Genomic DNA, 24,830 nt, shown 5'->3' with positions numbered 1-24,830 from the left:
TCACACCTCATCGACGGCCGGAAATAGCTCAGTCGACCGGCATAAGGGACATGAGACGTGCGATGAAAGCCACCTGTCGATGCACACAGGATGAAATCCATGACGACAATACGGAATCACTTTCACTGTTTCCCTCTCCTCAAACTCACTCAAACAGATTGAGCATTCGCCCCAAATCTTCGAATCGCCACCGTACGGAACCACCGGGAGAGACCGGACGGTGGTGGCATCAACTCCGCCGTGTTTTTCTCTTCGGGAATGCGGCGCGGATCGACGTTGGTGGCCGGAGAGAGAGTCTTCGGAGCTGGTGAAACGGCGGATGTAGAGAGAGAAGAAGGCCATGAAGAAGAGAACAGTGAGGAGGACGAGGATTGTGAGTGCTAATGAAGAGTCGAAAGGTGAGTTGGTGGTGAAGGATGGCGTCGGTGATCCGATAGCTCTGGAGGTTTCTTCGTCTTGTAGTAAGCTCCGGCGATAGGAAAGGAGGTTGGTGTTGATCGGAGAAGAATGAAGGCGGTGGTGCTCATCGCGATGTTCGGACTGACGCTCCATGTCTGTGAATGTTTTGTTTCGAAATTCTCAGCTTTATCTGTTATCACCTACTTTTCATATACATTAATATTATTGCGTTTAAAATTTTCTGAGGCAAAATAATAGAGAAACGTATGTTATGTTTTTAGTTTTATATATACAAAAAAATATTTTACAATTGTTTATATTTTCTCAATCAAAATCGACATCGTTTGATTAACAAGTTCTATAACAAAGGGAAAAATGAATTAAAACCCAATGAAGTTTTCAAACCGTTCAAAAAACTTCAATCATGTTTTGTCTGTTCAAAAAAACCCAACAAACTTAACATTTTGGCTAAAAAGCCCAACGAAATTACACTTTCCTGAAAGTCAAATAAGAGATACAGATGATGTGGCTTATTACCGTATCAGAAAAGTGACTTGTTAGGCCAACGAAGTTTCCAAAACGTTTAAAAAACTCCAATTATGTTTTGACTGTTCAAAAAAAAAAAAACCCAACGGACTTAAACAAAACAAAATTGAAATTTTTTGTACGGTTTGGAACTTTGTTGGACTTTTTAGACAAAATGTTAAGTTCGTTGGGTTTTTTTGAACAAACAAAACATGATTGAGGTTTTTTGAATGGTTTGAAAACTTTGTTGGACTTTTAAGTCATTTCCCCCCCAACAAACGGTACGGTGGACGGGTGGTGATCAATTCACTAAGTAACTACCTCTTTTGTGAAAATTTGAGGGTAAATTCGGGATAACGATGTTAGAGCTATCGGTATGAGTCAGGAATTACTCATTATGATCTACGTGTATACGTCATAACGGGGGAACACCGTCCCCTTCTCGTTTCTTCTCGTTGTGGGACACCTCATACTCGTTACCATCGGGCGAAACACATATACCGTTTGAATTAAACTCAAACGGTCAAATTAATAAAAAAAAATAACCTTAATATTAATTATTCTTTTGCTATATAAATAAGACTAAACTGCACAATTGGTCCTTATGATTTGCTCAAAATTATCACTTTGGTCCAAAAAAGTTTGCACTAGCACTACAGGTCCAAAGTTTTCATTTTGTTGCGAGTTTGGTTCAATTTTCTTTGAACTTTTTCATTATGACGATTTTGCCCTTATTTTTTTTTCTTTTTTAGTTTTTTTATTTATTTAAGACAAAACTGTAAATTTGGTCATTGTGGTTTTCAAAAACCTTTGGATGGGATCCAAAAAGTTTCTAACTTGTATGGAAGGTCCAAAATCAAGGTTTTTCTGTGTTTTTGGTCCAAAAAAACTTAAAATGATGATTATACCCATTTATTTTCTTCTTTTGTATTTTTTATAATTATTATAATTTTTTTCTAATTAAAAAATAAAGAAAAAGAAAAAAAAGTATTCCCACCCCAGTCCCCACCCAATGTTCTCTCTCTCTCTCTCTCTCTCTCTCTCTCTCTCCTTGTCGAATTCAACTGGGTAAATGAAAAAACCTTTTGAACCCATTTACCACAAACTCCACCTTATATCCCCCACTACTTAGATTAATCAAACATCACCCAAGCACCCATAAACACACCACCACAACCTCCCTGTCGTTCTTGGGGTTGTGTCACCGGGAACCTCCCAACTCCACCCCCTTCTTCCTGGGATTATTGACCAACATTCCCCACCACCTTATTTCGGAGGTTTCCACCATCATCTTCTTCCTTCCCTCCTCTCGTTGAGCTCATCGGAAACGAAGCAACAAAAGTAGTTGGAGCAGCCCTTGCCACCACGTCGTCATTGCTGTGAACCCCCGTCGTCTTTAGATGCTGCTTCCGTCAATCACATCTCCAACCAGCCTCGTCACCCCTTACGACCCCTGTAAGTCCGATTCTCCACCTGCTTATAATTGTTCTCCTGTTCAATCAATCAAGAGGATCGATTGTTTAGTTAGTTCCTTACCTACGACGTTTAACAGACAAGAGAGGAAGATGATACAGGAGCCCTAATAGTCGATGTATTTTTTTCGGGGGGGGGGGGGGGGGGCAATAAAGGTAGTGATATTCTGTAACATCCCAAAAATACGAGCCAAAAATTTCATTTTTAAAACATATACTTAGCAAAACATTCGAAATAAAACGTTCACCGATCATAACATTCCATAAAGATATCGCATGTCTGGAAAAACATTTTCATAAAACATAACAATGTCAGAGTACAAATCCCCAGGAAGATCTCATAGTGCGAAATACATGGCATGTGTGTGATGGGCCGCTACCGCGCCGGCTCTTTCCCCTTCGAAGAAGAGGTACCTGAAACCAAAACTGAAAACTGTAAGCACGAAGCTTAGTGAGTTCCCCCAACATACCACATACCATACAATCACATAACATACATATATTATCTGACATATCTGGGTGCCCGACCTACCCCTTCGGTCCTCTCGACCGGATACTGTCTAGTAAATATGGGAGTTGGCCTCCCCTTCGGTCCTCTCGATCGGATACTGACCAGTATATATGGGAGTTTGCCTCCCCTTCGGTCCTCTCGACCGGATACTGACTAGCATATCTGGGTGCTAGTCTCCCCTTCGGTCCTCTCGACCGGATATTGGGGACTATTTCACCCCCTACTACTACCACATAACACATATATCTCATAATCTATCTAGCATGGCTGGGCATGACCGCCCCTTCGGCCCTATCGACCGGTATATTGTAGACTATCTCCCCCTACTGTCACTAGCACATAACATCATATCATACTAGCACAATAACATATCACATGTAGTAGAAACCCTAGATGAATATCACAGAGACAAACATCTATCATACAATCCTACTGGTGGGCCGGCATTGTGGCCGTAGACCCACCGCTACTGGAAGGTAACTCACCTCAAAGTAGCTGCTGATCTGCATGGGAACTGACTGTCTTCTGCTGCTGCCGCTCCGGAAATCCTCCGGCTATAATTCCCACAAAACCCTTAGTCAAATACTGCTAACCGACCTTAGGGTAAAATGACCATTTACCCCTAACCAACCAAGAGTCAAAGTCAAAGTCAACTGCCAGTTGGCCCGACTCGCCGAGTTGACTTGCTAACTCGCCGAGTCCCTATCCCTTTGACCGACCATAAACCCGTGTCTACTCGTCGAGTTAAGCATCGACTCGACGAGTTCTCCTTCTAAACTAAAGGCCAAAAGTCCTTCATCCTACTCGCCGAGTTGTATGAACAACTCGCCGAGTTCATCTTCATCCGAAGAACACTCTATGCTGAGACTCGCCGAGCTGTATGAACAACTCACCTGTTCTTGAGGCAAGAAGATTGCCTTGAACTCGCCGAGTCATGGCATTGACTCACCGAGTTACTTCATGAGTGAGTCTGGCTTCTGACCCACTGAGTCACACCCCATGACTCACTACTCCAACCCGCAACACGAAAAGGGGGAAAACTTGGGGACTCGCGACTCGACTCGCCGAGTCCGAGGAACGACTCGTCGAGTCTGCCACATGCAAATACTATATACTCGATTTTGCTTGAATCCAACTCATGCCATTCATGGATCTGGGTTTCTAGGGCCTGATTAACACGTAAAGTTTCCAACTTTACGTGTAAATAAACACCAATGAGGGTTTTAGGGCTCAAAATGCACCAAAAGAGTAGATCTAGGGCTTTCATGCAATATGGCTCCATAAAGGTAGTAGATCCAAGCTCCTGGAGCTCAATCATGCCTAGATCTAGAGGCTAAACAACTTATTACCAACCCTAATACACAAACAAGCTTCGGGAAAGGCTCAAGAAGGACTTTCATGGAGCTACAAGGGACAATAAGCATGAAAACAAAGGGAAACTGAGTTATACCTCAAGGAAATCACTGAGATAACACAAGAATGCCTGGCCTCATTCTTCTCTTCTTGATCTACTCTCCTTCCCTCTCCAAATCTACAAGAAAACACACCAAAATGCTTCAATCTCACAAGGAACAAGGCTTGAACGAAGTAGAGAGCTCTGAGGGTGAAGGGGGCGAGCTTGGGGGCGGATAAGAGGGTTTAAATAGGGTGCAAACCCTTGAAATTTAGGGTTTCATCAGACAGATGGGACTCGCCGAGTCCAGAATGTGGACTCGCCGAGTCGCCAACTTAAACGTGCTTCCAAACCCGTCTCCACTCGGCGAGTCGGGCCTACAATCGCCGAGTCCACGGCTAAAAAAATGAAAATACTTAGATAGATTTTACGTACCAAGAACCAGGTGTTACAAATCTGCCCCACTTATTTTAGACTTCATCCTTGAAGTCTGCTGCTCGATCCTGAAATAGCTCGGGGTAATGCTCCATCATTTCTTCCACCGGCTCCCAAGTCCATTCTGAACCCTTTCGGTGCTGCCATTGCACCTTTACTAATTCCACCCTCTTGCTCCTCAGATCCTTCGATTTCCGGTCGAGGATTGCGACTGGGCGCTCAATGTAATTCAGGCTGTCATCAACCTGTATATCCTCTAGCGGCACGACCGCTGAATCATCCAATAGGCACTTCTGCAGCTGGGAGACATGGAAGGTGCTGTGGATCTGACTGAGCTCGGTTGGCAGATCCAGCCTATATGCCACCTTGCCCACCCGGGCTATAACCCTGAACGGACCAATGTATCTCGGGCCCAACTTGCCTTGCTTCCTGAATTGAATGACGCCTTTCCAAGGCGACACCTTCAGGAGAATCATATCCCCGACCTGGAATTCCAGGTCTGATCGGCGCTTGTCGGCGTAACTTTTCTGCCGACTCTGCCCAGACTGAAGCCTACTTCGAACCTGCTGATCCTCTCGGTCGTCTTGAGCACCACCTCAGTGCTCCCCATGACCCTCTGGCCAACTTCACCCCAACATATCGGGGTCCTGCACCTCCGACCGTACAACATCTCGAAGGGAGGACGATCAATACTCGCGTGGTAGCTGTTGTTGTACGAGAACTCAGCCAAGGGAAGATAAGTATCCCAGCTACCACCGAAATCTAGCACGCATGCCCGCAACATATCCTCCAAAGTCTGGATGGTTCGCTCGCTCTGTCCATCCGTCTATGGGTGAAAGGCGGTGCTAAAATGTAGATGAGTGCCCAACTCATCATGAAACTTCTTCCAAAACCTGGAAGTGAACCGCACATCTCGGTCTGATATCACTGACACTGGCACCCCGTGTCGCGCCACTATCTCCCTGATATAGATATCGGCCAACTTTTCGGCCAAGATACTCTCTTAGATCGGAATAAAATGGACGCTCTTGGTCAATCGATCCACGATGACCCAAATCGAATCTACTCCTCGCGCGGTCCTGGGAAGCTTCGTGATAAAATCCATCGTAATATCTTCCCATTTCCACAACGGGATTTCCAACGGCTGCATCTTGCCGTGCAGTCTCTGATGCTCGGCCTTGACCTTCCTGCAGGTCAAACACCGCTCGACGTACCATGCCACATCCCGCTTCATGCAGGGCCACCAATAGTCTAGACGAAGATCCCTATACATCTTCGTCGCCCCTGGATGAATAGAGAATCGGGATTTGTGCGCCTCCTCCATCAAGATCTGGCGCACGCCTCCGAGATACGACACCCACACCCTTCAGTGTAGTGTCAATAATCCTCGGCTATCATAATCAAAGGAGGTGACTTGACCCACTATTCGCTTGCTCTTCCGATGTTCCTCCTTCATAGCCTCCTGCTGAGCTTCCCGAATCTGCTCTAACAGTGGAGTCACCACCGTAATCCTCATACACACATCCCTGATCGGTGCCGCCTTACGGCTAAGCGCATCGGCCACCACGTTGGCCTTCCCCGGGTGGTAAAGGATCTCGCAATCATAATCCTTCACCACGTCCAACCACCGACGCTTCGTCATGTTCAGATTCGGCTGATCCATGAGGTACCTCAAACTCTTGTGGTCCGTGTAAATGGTACATCGAACCCCGTAGAGGTAATGCCGCCAAATCTTGAGGGCGAAGACCACCGCCCCCAACTCTAAATCATGCGTCAGGTAGTTCGCCTCGCGAGGCTTCAGCTGCCTCGAGGCATAAGCAATGACGTGACCGCTCTGCATCAATACCGCGCCTAAGCCCGAGATGGACGCATCATAATATACCACAAAATCCTCTACGCCCTCGGGCAGGGCTAAGATTGGCGCCTCGCACAATCTCTATCTCAGAATCTTGAACGCTGCCTGCTGCTCAGGCCCCTATCGAAAGACCACAGCCTTCCTAGTCAACCGTGTCAGGGGTACGACTATCTTGGAGAAATCCTGAATGAATCTCCGATAGTAGCCTGCTAATCCTAGGAAACTCCGAATCTCGGATGGAGACTTCGGAACTTCCCACCTCATCACAGCCTCCACCTTGGCCGGGTCTACTGAGATCCCGTTCTGGTTGACGAGGTGCCCAGGAAACTGCACCTCGCACAACCAAAACTCACATTTGGAGAACTTGGCAAGCTCTCCCTCATCAAGGTCTCCAAAACCTCTCTCAGATGCTCCTCGTGCTCCTCCTGTGTCTTGGAATAAACCAAGATGTCATCAATGAAAACTATCACAGACCGATCCAGCATCGGTCTACACACGCGGTTCATGAGGTCCATGAACGCGGCAGGGGCATTGGTGAGCCCAAACGGCATCACCACGAACTCATAATGGCCATAACCCGTCTGAAACGCGGTCTTCTGTACATCTTCCCCTCTGACCCTCATCTGATGATAACCTGAACGCAAATCAATCTTGGAGAACCAAGATGCTCCCTGCAACTGATCAAAGAGGTCATCAATCCTCGGGAGTGGGTAACGGTTCTTCACCGTCACCTTATTCAGCTCCTGGTAATCTATACACATCCGATGTGAACCATCATTCTTCTTCACAAACATGATCGGGGCTCCCCAGGGTGAACTGCTCGGTCAAATAAATCCCTTGTCTAGCAGCTCCTGCAGATGTGTAGACAACTCCCGCATCTCGGGAGGAGCCAACCGATAGGGTGCCTTGGCTATCGGAGCCGCACCAAGAACTAGGTCGATCCTGAACTCTACCTGACGCTCCGAAGGTATTCCAGGAAGCTCCTCCGGGAACACATCAGTGTAGTCTTGCACCACTGGAACCTCGCTCACCGTCGCCTTACCCGTCTCCCAGGTATCCATAACATACGCGACATATCCCGTGCAACCCTGCTGAAGGTAGCGCCTAGCTCTCGCTGCTGAACATACTGTAGGTCCACGCTACGGCCTCTCGCCGTGGATCACTAACTCTCCCCCACTTAGGGTCCTGATTCGCATTAACTGCTGTGCGCAATCTATCACCGCCCCAATAGGGCTCAACCAATCCATGCCTATAATCACCTTGTTCCCCCGCAAAGGGATAGGAACCAAATCCACCAAATAGCGCTCCTCAAATAACCTTAGGACACAATCCCTGAATACTGCTGACGCTCGCACCGATCGATCATCGGCAATCTCTACCTCTAAAGGGCAATCCAACATGCCCGAAGACTCAGTAAACCTCTTGCTAAGCGTAAGGGAAACAAATGATCGGGTGGCACCCGAGTCAAACAACACCTGAACAGGAATACCGTTCACATGGAACGATCCTAATGCATATACACAGAGCACATATCAATATCATAACATCATAAAAATAAGTTAGAGGGAAAGAATCATACCCGTCACCACATCGGGTGCGGTGCGTGCCTCCTCTGTCGTCAGCTGAAATGCCGGGCTCTTCACCACTGGAGCCTCTGTCTTGCCCTGCCGGCCATCTGTAATCCGTAGGGTAGCTGGAGACGGCACCTTAACCGGCGCTGATGCTGTCAACTGGGGGAAATTGACCTTCTTGTGGCCCCTCTGGTTGCAGTGAAAACACAGCAACTCCGATGTCTGAATCACAGGTGCAGGGGCGGTACAATCCCTGCTGAAGTGCCCTAACTTGCCGCACTTGTAGCAGCCTGAAGATCCCATCTTGCACGCTCCCTCGTGCGTCTTGCCGCATTTCCTGTAGCGACCCCGCCCCTGTTGGCCTTTCGGCCCCGCATCTGATCCCTTGGGCTTCTTCCCCGAAGCCCCCATAACACGCCCCTCCTCCGCCTTCCTCTTCTGAATGTGCTCCAGATCTATCTCCCTCTCCCTTTCCCTGGAAATCATAGAGTCCAGGGTAGGGCAAGCTGAAAAACTGACATGGTCCCGAATACCAGCTCGTAGCATGTCATGTTAGCGGGTCCTCCTCATATCCTCATCACCCACGTACTAGGGCACCAACAACGCCCTCTCCCGAAACTTGGCGGTGATCTCCGCCACAGTCTCCGTCGTCTGTCTCATATTTAGGAACTCCCTGGCCAGCTGCTGAAGCTCGACGGCCGGCGCAAACTCTGACCTGAACCTGGTCACGAAGTCCGACCAGGTCATATCCTCGATAACCGAGGCTCCCAACGAGTCACCAACGGACTCCCACCAGTCCCTAGCTCGATCTCTCAAACATCCTGTTGCATATCTCACCTTCGACCCCTCAGGGTAGTAGCTAGTCAACTGTGCAGACTCAATGTCTGTAATCCATCGTTTGGCAGCTATGGGGTCCTTTGCCCCGTGAAAATCCGGTGCACCAGTGCCCCGAAAGTCCTTGAAGGATAGTGTGCGAGATCCTGACTTGCCAGATGCCATGTCGCTCCTGAATGCCCTGAGGCGATCCTCCATCATCTCCAATATCCCTTCCTTGATCGACCCGAAGATAATGGGGGTCGACTCAAGGATGCCTCTGGTGATCTCTGACGCGACGAACTCGCGTAGCCCCTCATCTACTAGCTCGGAACCTGATCCCGAACCCGATCCCTCTCTTGTACTGCCAACTGCTGGCCTCGAGCGTAGTACCACCATTCTGAAATACAAAAGAAATAACAAGTGTTAGCGATACTGATACCTACGGAGGGATCACGCCTATTACAAGTTCCCTGGTCTTATCTTGGCCTTCCTTGGCTCAGGTACGGATCCTCTGCTTTCAGTAGTACGGGCCCATACTACCTTCCACATCTATCCGTACCTTCTCCAGGGACTGCCTTGACTCCACCAGATCCCTTTCGCTACCGCTGATCTCTGCTACTCTTATCCTAGGCTTACCCTAGGAAACCTCTGACTCCACCCAACCCAGTCCTAAGCTGCTGAAGGTCTCTTTGTGATGCCAATTAGCTATTACCTGAATACAATCACATGCGACGAGTCTCGGATGATCCTTCAAGCAAAGGACTCATCCCTACAACGGTTAGGACCCAAACAAGAGCTACGCAACAGGGTCAAATCCAACACTCTGAGATTATTCAACCCTGATCACATATGACCTTAACGTATTCACCTAACAACTAACTCCCATCACTCAAAGCCCACATAGCACAAAGCAAACAACATTTGGACAAAAGGAAACAATCTCAAGAAACTCTATCCTCGTAGAGAAAAAACTGAACAAGCATAAACTCATACTATCAGGCATAACCTAAACAGGCTATCCTACTGCTGTCTACTCAATTCTAGCATGCAACTTTTCATACACTAAAGCACATAAAGCAGGCACATAAGGCATCACTCCTATATCCTTAGTCCTATTCTAGCATGTTGTTCTACTGAAACTGATAAGCGTAACATAAGCTTGTATGGGTACTTTGGGGAATAATTACTTCAGCTTGGCCGGTTGCGCACATCACACACTTTGTTCTTTCTTAAACCCTTTACTTAGCCTTTTAGAAAACATTTTCTTTTTCCAAAATCTTTTAATCCCTCAATTTGAGTTTAAACACCCCCAAAGGTGTGTCTGAATCCCTCAAACCATGGCTCTGATACCAACTTGTAACATCCCAAAAATACGAGCCAAAAATTTCATTTTTAAAACATATACTTAGCAAAACATTCGAAATAAAACGTTCACCGATCATAACATTCCATAAAGATATCGCATGTCTGGAAAAACATTTTCATAAAACATAACAATGTCAGAGTACAAATCCCCAGGAAGATCTCATAGTGCGAAATACATGGCATGTGTGTGATGGGCCGCTACCGCGCCGGCTCTTTCCCCTTCGAAGAAGAGGTACCTGAAACCAAAACTGAAAACTGTAAGCACGAAGCTTAGTGAGTTCCCCCAACATACCACATACCATACAATCACATAACATACATATATTATCTGACATATCTGGGTGCCCGACCTACCCCTTCGGTCCTCTCGACCGGATACTGTCTAGTAAATATGGGAGCTGGCCTCCCCTTCGGTCCTCTCGACCAGATACTGACCAGTATATCTGGGAGCTTGCCTCCCCTTCGGTCCTCTCAACCGGATACTGACTAGCATATCTGGGGGCTAGTCTCCCCTTCGGTCCTCTCGACCGGATATTGGGGACTATTTCACCCCCTACTACTACCACATAACACATATATCTCATAATCTATCTAGCATGGCTGGGCATGACCGCCCCTTCGGCCCTATCGACCGGTATATTGGGGACTATCTCTCCCTACTGTCACTAGCACATAACATCATATCATACTAGCCCAATAACATATCACATGTAGTAGCAACACTAGATGAATATCACAAAGACAAACATCTATCGTACAATCCTACTGGTGGGTCGGCATTGTGGCCGTAGACCTACCGCTACTGGAAGGTAACTCACCTCAAAGTAGCTGCTGATCTGCATGGGAACTGACTGTCTTCTGCTGCTGCCGCTCCGGAAATCCTCCGGCTATAATTCCCACAAAACCCTTAGTCAAATACTGCTAACCGACCTCAGGGTAAAATGACCATTTACCCCTAACCAACTAAGAGTCAAAGTCAAAGTCAACTGCCAGTTGGCCCGACTCGCCGAGTTGACTTGCCAACTCGCCGAGTCCCTATCCCTTTGACCGACCATAAACCCGTCTCTACTCGTCGAGTTAAGCATTGACTCGACGAGTTCTCCTTCTAAACTAAAGGCCAAAAGTCCTTCATCCTACTCGCCGAGTTGTATGAACAACTCGCCGAGTCCATCTTCATCCGAAGAACACTCTATGCTGAGACTCGCCGAGCTGTATGAGCAACTCGCCGAGTCTGTTCTTGAGGCAAGAAGATTGCCTTGAACTCGCCGAGTCATGGCATTGACTCACCGAGTTACTTCATGAGTGAGTCTGGCTTCCGACCCACTGAGTCACACCCCATGACTCACTACTCCAACTCACAACACGAAAAGGGGGAAAACTTGGGGACTCGCCGAGTCCGAGGAATGACTCGTCGAGTCTGCCACATGCAAATACTATATACTCGATTTTGCTTGAATCCAGCTCATGCCATTCATGGATCTGGGTTTCTAGGGCCTGATTAACACGTAAAGTTTCCAACTTTACGTGTAAATAAACACCAATGAGGGTTTTAGGGCTCAAAATGCACCAAAAGAGTAGATCTAGGGCTTTCATGCAATATGGCTCCATAAAGGCAGTAGATCCAAGCTACTGGAGCTCAATCATGCCTAGATCTAGAGGCTAAACAACTTATTACCAACCTTAATACACAAACAAGCTTGGGGAAAGGCTCAAGAAGGACTTTCATGGAGCTAGAAGGGACAATAAGCATGAAAACAGAGGGAAACTGAGTTATACCTCAAGGAAATCACTGAGATAACACAAGAATGCCTGGCCTCCTTATTCTCTTCTTGATTTACTCTCTTTCCCTCTCCAAATCTACAAGAAAACACACCAAAATGCTTCAATCTCACAAGGAACAAGGCTTGAACGAAGTAGAGAGCTTTGAGGGTGAAGGGGGCGAGCTTGGGGGCGGATAAGAGGTTTTAAATAGGGTGCAAATCCTTGAAATTTAGGGTTTCATCAGACAGGTGGGACTCTGCGAATACAGAATGTGGACTCTCCATGTCGCCAACTTAAACGTGCTTCCAAACCCGTCTCCACTCGGCGAGTCGGGCCTACAACTCGCCGAGTCCAAGGCTAAAAAAATGAAAATACTTAGATAGATTTTACGTACAAGGAACCAGGTGCTACATTTTCAAAACCCCATTTGGATTTGGAAGATAGAAGGAGAAAGTTCAGAGGGAAGTAAGCAAAATCGGGTCACCCACAAGTATCTGAATGGAGGACCATCGATGGGTCTATATGGACTTGGGGGAAATCGAAACGGGATCAAATTGCTGCAAGGTTTTTCTTCAATCTTATTTCTAGATGTATAAGGATGAAGAAGAAGAAGAATGGCAGAGTCAAAAGAGCGGGTGTGATGGAGAGTACACGGGTGGGTGGGTGTTTTGAGAGAGAGAGAGAGATTTTAGTTATTTTTATTTTTAATTATTTAAATGCCAAAATAAATAGAGAAAATAGAAAAAGAAATGAAAAGGGTAAAATCGTCTTTTCAAATGTATCAGGGACTAAAAATCTAGAAAAACCTTGATTTTGGACCTTCCATGCAAGTTGAAAACTTTTTGGACCCTATTCAAAGATTTTTGAAAACCACAAGGACCAAATTTGCAGTTTTGTCTTTATTTAAATATTTTTCTGTTTAAAAGAAAAAAAATTGTCTTTGCTATTTTACTTTAATAATTTTTATAAAGAAAAAAATAAATAAAATATACAATCTCTCTCTCTCTCTCTCTCTCTCTCTCCACCCACCGTCTTCTCCATCCCTCTTCTATCTTTGTGTTTCACTATTGTTGCCAAGAGATACCCTCAAAGAGAATCTCCATCTCCAACAAAAAATTAGGCAAGTCGTCTGCATCCCTGATCATACCTCATCATCGCCATTCTCTCTCTCTCTTTCTCTCGCTCTCTCTCTTTCTCTCTTTTTTCTCTCTCTCTCTCTCTCTCTCTCTCATTTCTTGATTACCACCATCCAAAGAAGAAGAAACCAGCGACTGTCGTCGGCCCGGGCCCCCCTCCGCCTCCTTTCCTTCAAGTAGCACCACCCAAAACACCTACTTCGATCATTTCTACCCTCCCTTTGAACCTTGACAGCCGAAGACAAGAGAAAGGAGATTGAAATATGAAGTTAGGGTTTCTTGGCGGCTAGGGTTTTTAGATGCGGCGTTTTGCGACTGGAAATCAAGGGGAGAGACCTGAGGTGAAGTGATGGTGTTGATGGGTTTTAGCCATAAGAACATCCTATGTGCTCATACAAACCCTAATGCCTGGATCTAGGTTTCTCTATTGTAGATGCAATTCATCCAAGACTATAAACCCTAGATCTAGTATATGATAATCAATATAACATATGAATTAGGGTCTAGATCATACCTTGATTGTTATGTAGCAATAACAATCTCAAATCCTCCTTGTAATGACTTTAGAAAGCTTAGAGTCATAAATGTCACTCCTCTAATGGTTCACAAACACCATGAGCAAAAAGATGAAGAGGAGAAGAGAAGGAGGCTGCCCAAAACGTGTGGAAACCCTATAGAACAAGTTCACCACATTTTTGGGGCTTAAGGGTTCTTTAAATAGTGAGGCTATTAGGGTTATCTAACAAGGAAACCCTAATTTGGATGCTTAAGCCCTAAGCAACCCATGAACTCCTTTCTTAAAGGCCTTGTATGATTTCTAATGGGTTTCCCCATAGAATTTGTCCACCCCTTTAATATGGAGTCCATTAGCTCAATATTCAACTATCACACAATTGACAGTTCTAGTCCCTTAAGTTTAATTAATGTCTTTTAGCCACAAACTTAATTCTTATTAATTCTTGACTAATATTAATTAAACAATATGATTTCTCCTTTAATGTATTATTCTCATAATATATTAATAAATCATAATTAATCATTTCTCTCCATAATTCATCCTATCAAGTTGCTTTGGTGAAGGCAACCCAAAAGGACCATGCACCATCGGGTCAAGTACATACCAAAATAGTTATGGACTTAGACACTAATCCAACAGTCTCCCACTTGGATAAGTCTAATAACTATTATGTGTATGACTTCAGATCCTAATCTGCAATCGTAGCTTTCTAAAGCCGCTGTCAACTCTGATCTTATCAGATACGCGTGTCCTTTAGATAAGGGATCATATATTTTTCCATTCTAGATATCGTATAGACTGATACATGGATCTAAATCATTCTCTCTATTTATGTGTTGTTTCCCGAATTCAGATTTATGACGACTGACAACAGACTACAATTGAACACATCAATTTAGTCCCGGCTTGGCCAAGCGCTTAGGTGTCATCACTAAATCATCGAGGGGCCCACATATATCGCTTTCACCCTACTTTGGATAAAAGGAACGGATAAACTTTGACTCAATGGTCGCTTGCACTCACTCACCAAATCACACACAATAATATGTTTTATAACACCAAGTTACTGGTGCGTTTACATATTATCAATGTGCAACCGACTCGCAAGATACAACTCACACATCTCGGTTTCAAGAATATAAGATATTATCGTCTCACCAATCACTCGTGTTAAAATCCATGAAGTGATCCAATTGAGCGTGGGTTTAATCCAATGCTTAAATCATATTCATAAGCACTCATGAACGTTGCAGAAAACATTTGCTTATGTCTAATACACTTTAGACAATCCACACACCAATTCACGACAGTCTTCATTCATACCTACTTCCAACATATGAACGACTGTGGCCCGTTCGAATAATTTGACTGTTCTTAACCAATTAAATTATTCAGGAAGTCAAAACATGCAAAGTGAAACACAAGAATAATACTAATCCCATATGGCCTCAAACCTTTGAGTATAAATAAAACACCTTTTATTTATCACCATATCAATTACTCATTATTTGTTGTTTCAGGTAATCAACTTCTTACTTGAATTATTACCACACTTGTCCCATGCTCTTAGCATGCACACAATGTTTACCTATGGTTCTTACTTTGTGAAATAGATCAAATGAACACATTACCAATCATACTCATTTCACAACTCCCAATCCTTTATACAAGTGAAAGAATATCAAATTCTTGCCATTTATAGAATATGCTAGATTCTAACATTTTATGCAATGATCCTTTCGTAATTTCATAGCACAAAAGTCACAATGACTATTGCCAACGAAATTACAAAGTCCTTTATCGGAGATTGTTACAAGACAATTCCATAGATGTGATGTCTTTCACTCAAAGTACATTCCTTTGAACATCCTTTTGCATAAAAGTTTCTAATCTAGACATTGATTCTCAATATCCAACTCCCAGTATGGAAACGTTTCCATATTTTCCATATGACAACTCATTCTTAATAGAATCTTTTCTATTCATAATAATGTCGATATGGTCCATCAAATACTATACTTCCAACTACTCACAAGCCACCAATCCCCAACGAACTCTGGATTGTCCTTTGATAGCTGTTTAATTATCTTAGTCAAAACCGATTCTTGTCCTTTTCCCTCTAAATGCGCTAGACATTTGGAAAGAATTTTAGAATGGTCAAATATTATAGCATTTGCAATCGATCCTATACCCGAAGCGTATTGGGCACGATGCATAATGTCCTACATGAAGATTTAATACTTTATCAATCTTCTGCCATAATATTTTATGTGCTACGTCCTTATAATTCGAATTATGAAGAGGGATGCCGTAATCATAATCAAAATTTAAGAACACACTATGTATCCTTGACTAAATTTATTAACATTCCACAACCTAAGCCTTTAGATTTGAAATGAAGCATAATATTCTCTCTCTTAATTATAGAAAAACAACTTTACAACTCTTACAACTTTGCAAAGTATGAATCTTGTTTTCTATAATTAATATTGCTAACTTGCAATACTTGCCTTAATGATCATACAAGCATAACATTTATGCTCCCACTATCACGATGATTATTATAAACATAACACTTATGCTCCCACTAGCCTTGACATGTATTCAGAAACAGCTTAACCTTTAGAAAAACAATACCTATTGAATTTCTTAAGTTCATGTTTCTAATACCTAATGCTTTGACAATCCTTTATCTAAGCTTATACACCTTTCCTTTAGATAGCTCATATGTGTGTCTAAACAATTAATAATAATTGTCAAATCTCACAATTCGAATCATGGAAAGGGATACCGTAACCATAATCGAATTCGAGAATACAATTTCACAATCACTATCTTCTTAAAATCTCTATTATTGAAAGCATTTCCTCACAGTCATTTTCATGAAGGAGGGAATCTTATGACACTTAGATTTTAATGGTGTATGTGTTCCTATTCATGTGAATTTGTCAAAACCAAAGTTTACGACAAATTCAAGCTCATATGGACCGAACTTTCTCAATCTTGATTTCTTGCCTTATGGTAACACGGCTGCCCACCATGTCTTCCAAGCAGTTAAGCAGCTCACCCTTTCCTATCAATGTACTTTTCATTGATCAAGGTCCTTGCCTTTTATGCATTCAATGAGAACTCATAGGACTCATATGCGTAATTAACTCGATTGGAACGGCACAGAAACAAGATAATGTCAAAACCTCAACTCGTGTGCTAGTGATGATCGATAAGGTTTATTCTTGATTTATTCTTGAAACCTTTCAAGACCATTAAAACCCCCACTGACTCTTGACATATAAGATTCTCTTGTTAATAAGCATTTCTTGACAAACAAATATTCAAGAGTTAGTGTAGCTTTTATCAAGACAAAACACTTCATAAATTGGTCCTAGTTGGTCTTTGTCTTATCCAAGACATCACAACTTTCCAATTTCAAATGTGCAAGAATAAGAAAACCCTTTTCCAAACTCTACATTTGATGAATGTTATAAACCTTCTTAAGACTTGTCACTCAATGTCACAATCTCAACTTTAAGACTTGTTTTGGAATGAAGTATGATTGACTTCTTGATTTAACCATTTCTTCAATTCTCGATTTCTCTTCTCAGACATACAATTGTACTACGACTCACTTAGAGGATCAATTGAGATATGGTTCCTATCATAAAACATAATAAAAGGTACTCTCCCTTCTTCGTAGAAGAGAGAAACTTTTATATTTCTGCCTGCTTGATTCTTATTATTCGTTTTGCTATTGATTTAAACTTTTTCAATCAATTCAGAATTACACTTACTCTTATAAGTATAATCATATTTACTAAACCTTTAGTAAATCATGACGAATATCTTTGTTACTCTTGTGGTGGACTTGATCAACACACAACTTTGTGTACTCGATCTCCTAGTCCTTCAATTGACACTTTGTTAGCGAATTAGTCTAATTTCCAAATATGAAATTTCTCATTCATCGTGCAACCAAGTTGCATGATTCCAAGTTTCTGTCCAATTGAAAGTTGGGCGATGAGAAACTTTCCCTATTTGGTAAATTCTTGACCTTTCCAAAAATAACATAATTAAGAATCAAATCCATTATTGCTAATAATAGAAACTTTCAAACAACAATTTTTCATACACACCATTGCAAGGATAAATAAATAATATAAAAAATCAAAATTTATTTTACTGCGGAAAAATTTGTCCTTACAATGAAATTCAATTGAAAAAACTATGTTAATACATATTTCTTAGTAATTTAATTCTAACTCTAAATAGTAGCTCAAGAATCTAATCTTCAAGTAATGCGATCGAAATCCATTTCTTCACGGTTAGATTCTGCTCACTTTTTCCCTTAAGCTTCCTCTCTTTTCTTCGATCCTACAAAACATCAATTGTGATCTTATCACATTATGTATTAAGACTCTAGAATAGGAGCTTAAAAGAGTTAGTTAATGGATTTTACCTAAAGCAGAGCCATACGTTTGACTCTCCCATCTCTTAGATCTCTTAGGTAAATAGGGCAGTCGTCTCCAATGCCCCTTCTCTTGGCAATAAAAGCAAATTGACTCTTTTGGAACAGGACATGGAACTACTTCAGACATTGCCTTTCTCTTATGATCAAACTTTTTGATCATGGCATGCATTTCGTTGCCATTGTCTATATCCATAGAGGTCTTGAAGGCAGATTCACCAATCAACTTTGCTTTTCTATTGCGCCAAACCATTGCTGATTCAGCAGCAATAAGCATATAGGTGAGATCTATAAGGGTCACGTCGCAGTTCATCATATAGTACTCTCTTACGAACTTACTATACGAGTTAGGAAGTGACTGAAGAACCCAGTCAACAGCCATCTCCTCACAGACAACAGATCCCAACATTCTTAACCTATCAATGTATGACTTCATCCGTAGGACGTGTGCATACACTGACTTTCCTTCTTTATGTTTACTTGCCAATAGGGCTTGAGTGAGTTTGAACTTTTCAATCCTTCGAACTTGTGGGTTAGGGAGAATAATTGGAGGAGGTGGAGGAAGTGAAGTATGATTTCTTGTTCCTCGACCGAATCGTGGAATATCATCTTCATGTGGAATGCTTGTTCCACGGGATTTGGGAAGACCATAGTTGTCGTACTTTGACATCTACAAAATAGGAGAAAACAAATTCAAGTTAGTTGATCGATTGAGTCCTTAATAAATCACCCAAATGAGATATTAAGGCTAGGACACAACACAATATTCCACAATTCGGGAGAGGGATGCCGTAACCCAAATTGCAGAACATTTGAAGGTAAGTGAATGACGATTCACTAATTTCCACCGTTAAAAACGAAAAGGAAATTTAAGTTTTAAATCTATGAAAACTCCTAGATCCTTTGAGATTCATTGAACATTTCAATGGCATGTTTAAATCTCGATATGCCCCTCTAGTTTGTGACTGGGATGCCGAGGATCACAAAGCGGGTGTGAATAACCATGCAAACTTACATGGTGCCCTCACATGTTACGGTCACCTATTCGATGTGCCGGTAAACCACACACACTCCACCGAACTATGACAAACATTGAGTAACCCTTTGCTACCTTTGCTTAGAACCATTTAGTGTGCCGGTAAACCACGCACGCTCCACTAACGTCTTCGCAAGGGCACAAAGTGTAATTTCATGGAATTGCGTCAATTCACTTTTGCCTAAAGTAACTAAGGTTGAGAATTTTGTAAAACATATAGTTACTTTTGTACTTCAGTATACTTATAATGGAAGGTTTCGTCCTATCCTACCCGTTCGGCTAACGACCCTCCACTAGTCAAGAGTGCGGTGGGTAAGAGTGGATACCCATTCAATCGCCATTTTATAGGCAATTTCCTTAAACACCCCTTATAGACCAGCTTCGTGAATGAGGCCTACTAACGGTAAGACTGACTTTTACTCATATATATATATATATATATATATATATATATATATATATAATGTTAGATTTTTAATGTTATATATAGTATAGGGTGTATTTTACACTTTTAAAATACTAGGTGGTCAAATTTAACAATTATACTTTTAATTCAATTTAGATTGTAAACCAAAACTTTATGGATTTATTAAACCTCTTTTAATTATACACGTTAATTAATTAATAAAACCATAAGGGTGTTATTTGAACTTTTCAAAACAATACTAGGGTTTTAGAATTCAACATTCCTAAATTAAACTTTTAATCAACTTTTAAATTCCAAAACTTGAGGGCAAGTTTTGAAACATTTCAAAACATTAGGGTTTAGAATTTAAATATTTCAAAATCAAACCTTTTAATCAAAATTTAAATTCCAAAACTTGAGAGCAAGTTTTGAAACTATTCAAAACACAAGGATCAAATAGCAAATAACTTAAATTAAACAATTAATCTAATTATTATCTAATTTGACCTAAAATTAATTTCTTGCAAGATAAGTTACCCAATTAATACAAATAATCAAACTTTAATCAAATAAGGAAGTTATTATCTAATCAATTGGTAATTATCTTTTGTTTAATCAAGGATACACTCAAAATATGATTAAAATTCGAATTTTAATGACCCATAACAGTTAAGGCAAGTATCTTTGAGTAAATCAGCAAGGTTAGAGGGAAGGAAGCAAAATCGCGTCACCCACAAGTATCTGAATGGAGGACCATCGATGGGTCTATATGGACTTAGGGGAAATCAAAATGGGATCAAATTGCAGCAAGGTTTTACTTCAATCTTATTTGTAGATGTATAAGGATGAAGAAGAAGAATAGCAGAGTCAAAAGAGCGGGTGTGATGGAGAGTATAGGGGTGGGTGGGTGTTTTGAGAGAGAGAGAGAGAGAGAGATTTTAGTTATTTTTATTTTTAATTATTTAAATGCCAAAATAAATAAAGAAAATAGAAAAAGAAATGAAAAGGGTAAAATCGTCTTTTCAAATGTATCAGGGACTAAAAATCCAGAAAAACCTTGATTTTGGACCTTCCATGCAAGTTGAAAACTTTTTGGACCCTATTCAAAGATTTTTGAAAACCACAAGGACAAAATTTGCAGTTTTGTCTTTATTTAAATATTTTTCTGTTTAAAAGAAAAAAAAATTGTCTTTGCTATTTTACTTTAATAATTTTTATAAAGAAAAAGATAAATAAAATATACAATCTCTCTCTCTCTCTCTCTCTCTCTCTCTCTCTCTCTCTCTCCACCCACCGTCTTCTCCATCCCTTTTCCATCTTTGTGTTTCACTGGTGTTGCCAAGAGATACTCTCAAAGAGAATCTCCATCTCCAACAAAAAATTAGGCAAGTCGTCTGCATCCCTGATCATACCTCATCATCGCCATTCTCTCTCTCTCTCTCTATCTCGCTCTCTCTCTCTTTCTCTCTCTCTCTCTCTCTCTCTCTCTCTCTTTCTTTCTTTCTCTCTCATTTCTTGATTACCACCATCCAAAAAAGAAGAAACCAGCGACTGTCGTCGGCCCGGGCCCCCCTCCGCCTCCTTTCGTTTGGGGAGCACCACCCAAAACACCAACTTCGATCATTTCTACCCTCCCTTTGAACCTTGACAGCCGAAGACAAGAGAAAGGAGATTGAAATCTGAAGTTAGGGTTTCTTGGCGGCTAGGGTTTTCAGATGCGGCGTTTTGCGACTGGAAATCAAGCGGAGAGACCTGAGGTGAAGGGATTGTGTTGATGGGTTTTAGCCATAAGAACATCCTATGTGCTCATACAAACCTTAATGCTTGGATCTAGGTTCCTCTATTGTACATGCAATTCATCCAAGACTATAAACCCTAGATCTAGTATATGATAATCAATATAACATATGAATTAGGGTTTAGATCATACCTTGATTGTTATGTAGCAATAACAATCTCAAATCCTCCTTGTAATGACTTTAGAAAGCTTAGAGTCACAAATGTCACTCCTCTAATGGTTCACAAACACCAAGAGCAAAAAGATGAAGAGGAGAAGAGAAGGAGGCTGCCCAAAACGTGTGGAAACCCTAGAGAACAAGTTCACCACATTTTTGGGGCTTAAGGGTTCTTTAAATAGTGAGGCTATTAGGGTTATCTAACAAGGAAACCCTAATTTAGATGCTTAAGCCCTAAGCAACCCATGAACTCCTTTCTTAAAGGCCTTGTACGATTTCTAATGGGTTTCCCCATAGAATTCGTCCACCCTTTAATATGGAGTCCATTAGCTCAATATTCAACTATCACACAATTGCCAGTTCTATTCCCTTAAGTTTAATTAATGTCTTTTACCCACAAACTTAATTCTTATTAATTCTTGACTAATATTAATTAAACAATATGATTTCTCCTTTAATGTATTATTCTCATAATATATTAATAAATCATAATTAATCATTTCTCTCCATAATTCATCCTATCAAGTTGCTTTGGTGAAGGCAACCCAAAAGAACCATGCACCATCGGGTCAAGTACATACCAAAATAGTTATGGACTTAGACATTTATCCAACAGGTGTTTGGTGGTAGGGATTGCTTTAACATGCGACTTCGACAAGGGTTAGATTGACGGTGGTTCGTCTTCGAGATCGATTTAGATGAAACTATGCAAAAGAATGTGATTTTATCATCATTTTGTCTTCCATGTCTACGTCATGGTTCGGAGAAGACAAGCCAGCGGAGGTCAATTGAAATCCATCTCCCTACCTCATCATATATGTTCCGAGATCTGAAGACGAAATGAGATCTGTTTGTATATGTGTGTTTTCTTGTTTGAAGGCAATATATTGATTTCTTTCCCCTAAATCTAGTTCAAATCTTCAATGGTGGTGGTGATATTTTATTTTTATGAAAATCGTAACTATAAAGATATGTTTTGAATTATGAAGTAGGTGTTCATGGATTTCTGATTTCTAATGTGGTGTTCATGGATTTCTGAAGTGGTGTTCATGGATTATATTGTTTTTTTTAAAGAAACGAAGTGTTGGTGATGAGAGAGAGAGAGTTTTGGCTTTTTAAAATTTTAAAATTTTTTCTTTTAATCAGAAAAATATTTAAATAAATAAATAACTAAAGAAAGCAAAAAGAAACGGCAAAATCATCTTTATAAAAAAATTCAAAGCAAATCGGACCAAAGTCGCAACAAAATGAAAAGTTTGGACCTCTGGTGCTAGTCCAAACTTTTTTGGACAGAAATGACAATTTTCAGCTAACCACAGGGACCATTTGTGCAGTTTTGTCTATAAATAACTATTATCTATACAATTTTTTCCACACAAATCTCTCTTTCTTTCTATATAATTTCAATTATCTTATAAAAAAATTATGGATCTTTTCGACTCGTCCGATTATTCCAATGACGATATATTCTTCAGGATGATGTATCATTATTACACTAATGAGTTGTTACAACCAGACTCAGCGCTGCTACTAACAAAATGTGCAATGTTAAATAGTAACCGCGAGGAAGGACACGAACATCTATATCGGGATTACTTTGCGGATAATTGTATATACGGATCGAAGGACTTCAAAAGAAGATTTCGTTTGAATAGGAATGTGTTCCTACGGATCGCCAACGACTTGGAAAGCCGGTATCGTTTCTTTAATTTTAATACACATTTACTAAAATATATACAAATGTACTACATGTTTCTTTAATTTACCAATGTACTATATTTTTAAATTGTAGTTAATATATGTTTCAGGTATTAGTTTTTTCAATTGAGATATGATGCTAGAGGTAGACGAGGGTTTACAATGTTGCAGAAATGTGTTGCGGCCATTCGTTTGATGGATATGAGGGAGTTACCCGACGCCCTGGATGACTATATGAGAATGTCTGAAAGAACCGCAAGGGAGAGTTTGTATACATTGTCAAGAGGTGTCGTTGAAACATTTGGAGACGTATATATGCGTAAAACTTCGTTGCATGATTTGCAAGAATTGTATGCGGTGCATGAAGAACGTCATGGGTTTCCTAGAAATATTGGAAGCATTGATTGTACACACTGGAAATGGAAAATTTGTCCAGTAGCATGGAAAGGTCAATACGCAAGTGGTCATCACGGATCGCCTTCGTTGGTTTTAGAGGTTGTTGCCTCTCAAGATTTAATGGTTTTTGTATGCATTTTTTTGGGGTTACGGGTTCCAATAACGTTGCCAACATTCTTGATCAGTCGCCAATATTCGATGGTCTTTTGAATGGAAAGCCCCAGATGCTCCTTTCACAACGAATGGAAACAAATACAAATATGGGTATTACCTTACAGATGAAATATATCTTCAGTATTCCACATTCGTGAAGGCATTCCGACACCCGGTTGAAGAAAGAGACAAAATTTTCAAGAGAAGACAAAAAGGAGCACGTAAGGATATGGAACGTGCTTTTGGAGTGCTAAAGACGAAGTGGCACATAGTTGAACATGTGGCACGACCATTGGACTTAGAAACTCTATGATATGTCAATTATACATATATTATAATGCATAACATGGCAGTAGAAGATAAAGGACAAAAGATTGCACACTATATCCCAACGGAGCCCAAACACGTTCAATTTCAACCAGGAACAACCGAGTATTTGCATAGAGTTGTTGACATTCAGTACGCAAATAAACACAGACAACTTCAGGAGGACTTGGAGGATTATATCTTCCACTGTAACAATAACGAATAGCGTTGGTTAATAAAATAATATATATATATATATATATATATATATATATATATATATATATATATTGTTGTAATATTTTTATCAATTTGAATGTTATGTGTAATTTAAACACTATTTTATTTTTTTAAACATTATGTGTTATTTATATATTATGTTTTATTTAAAATATACTTGTTTTAACTAAAAAAAGAAACTCGAAAAAAAAAAGAAAAAAAAATTATGACATGGAAAAAAGTTGGTGTTACATCTTGTTATAACATGATGACCATTTCCCCACTTGGTGTTATAACACCATTGCTTATGTGGCATGTGAGGTGGCACCAATTTGGTGTTATGACTAGTTGCCCATATCTACTGGTCTTAACGTAGCCTTATTAGTTTGTATGTGCATATTTGTTATGGCCGACTGTAACACCCCGTTCCTAAGAGTACCTAA

General features: G+C 41.2%; 1 protein-coding gene across 1 annotated transcript; it reads right to left on the bottom strand.

Annotated features, from left to right (window-relative positions):
- LOC145059814 (RING-H2 finger protein ATL57-like) lies at nucleotides 1-552 on the bottom strand. The gene has a single exon (XM_079007595.1). It carries the CDS (start codon nucleotides 550-552, stop codon nucleotides 1-3), a length of 552 nt encoding a protein of 183 aa, XP_078863721.1.
- Nucleotides 553-24,830: the final 24,278 nt, after the last annotated feature.

Source organism: Lactuca serriola, chromosome 6, assembly GCF_051521515.1.
Source record: "Lactuca serriola cultivar US96UC23 chromosome 6, Lser_US96UC23_V15, whole genome shotgun sequence".
NCBI lineage: Eukaryota > Viridiplantae > Streptophyta > Magnoliopsida > Asterales > Asteraceae > Lactuca > Lactuca serriola.
The sequence above is the reverse complement of the archived record's forward strand: the minus strand, read 5'-3'. Positions and strand labels throughout refer to the sequence as shown.

What these genes read in the sequence shown, in the direction of transcription:
- LOC145059814 (XM_079007595.1), bottom strand. Translation starts at nt 552, where the DNA reads ATGGAGCGTCAGTCCGAACATCGCGATGAGCACCACCGCCTTCATTCT.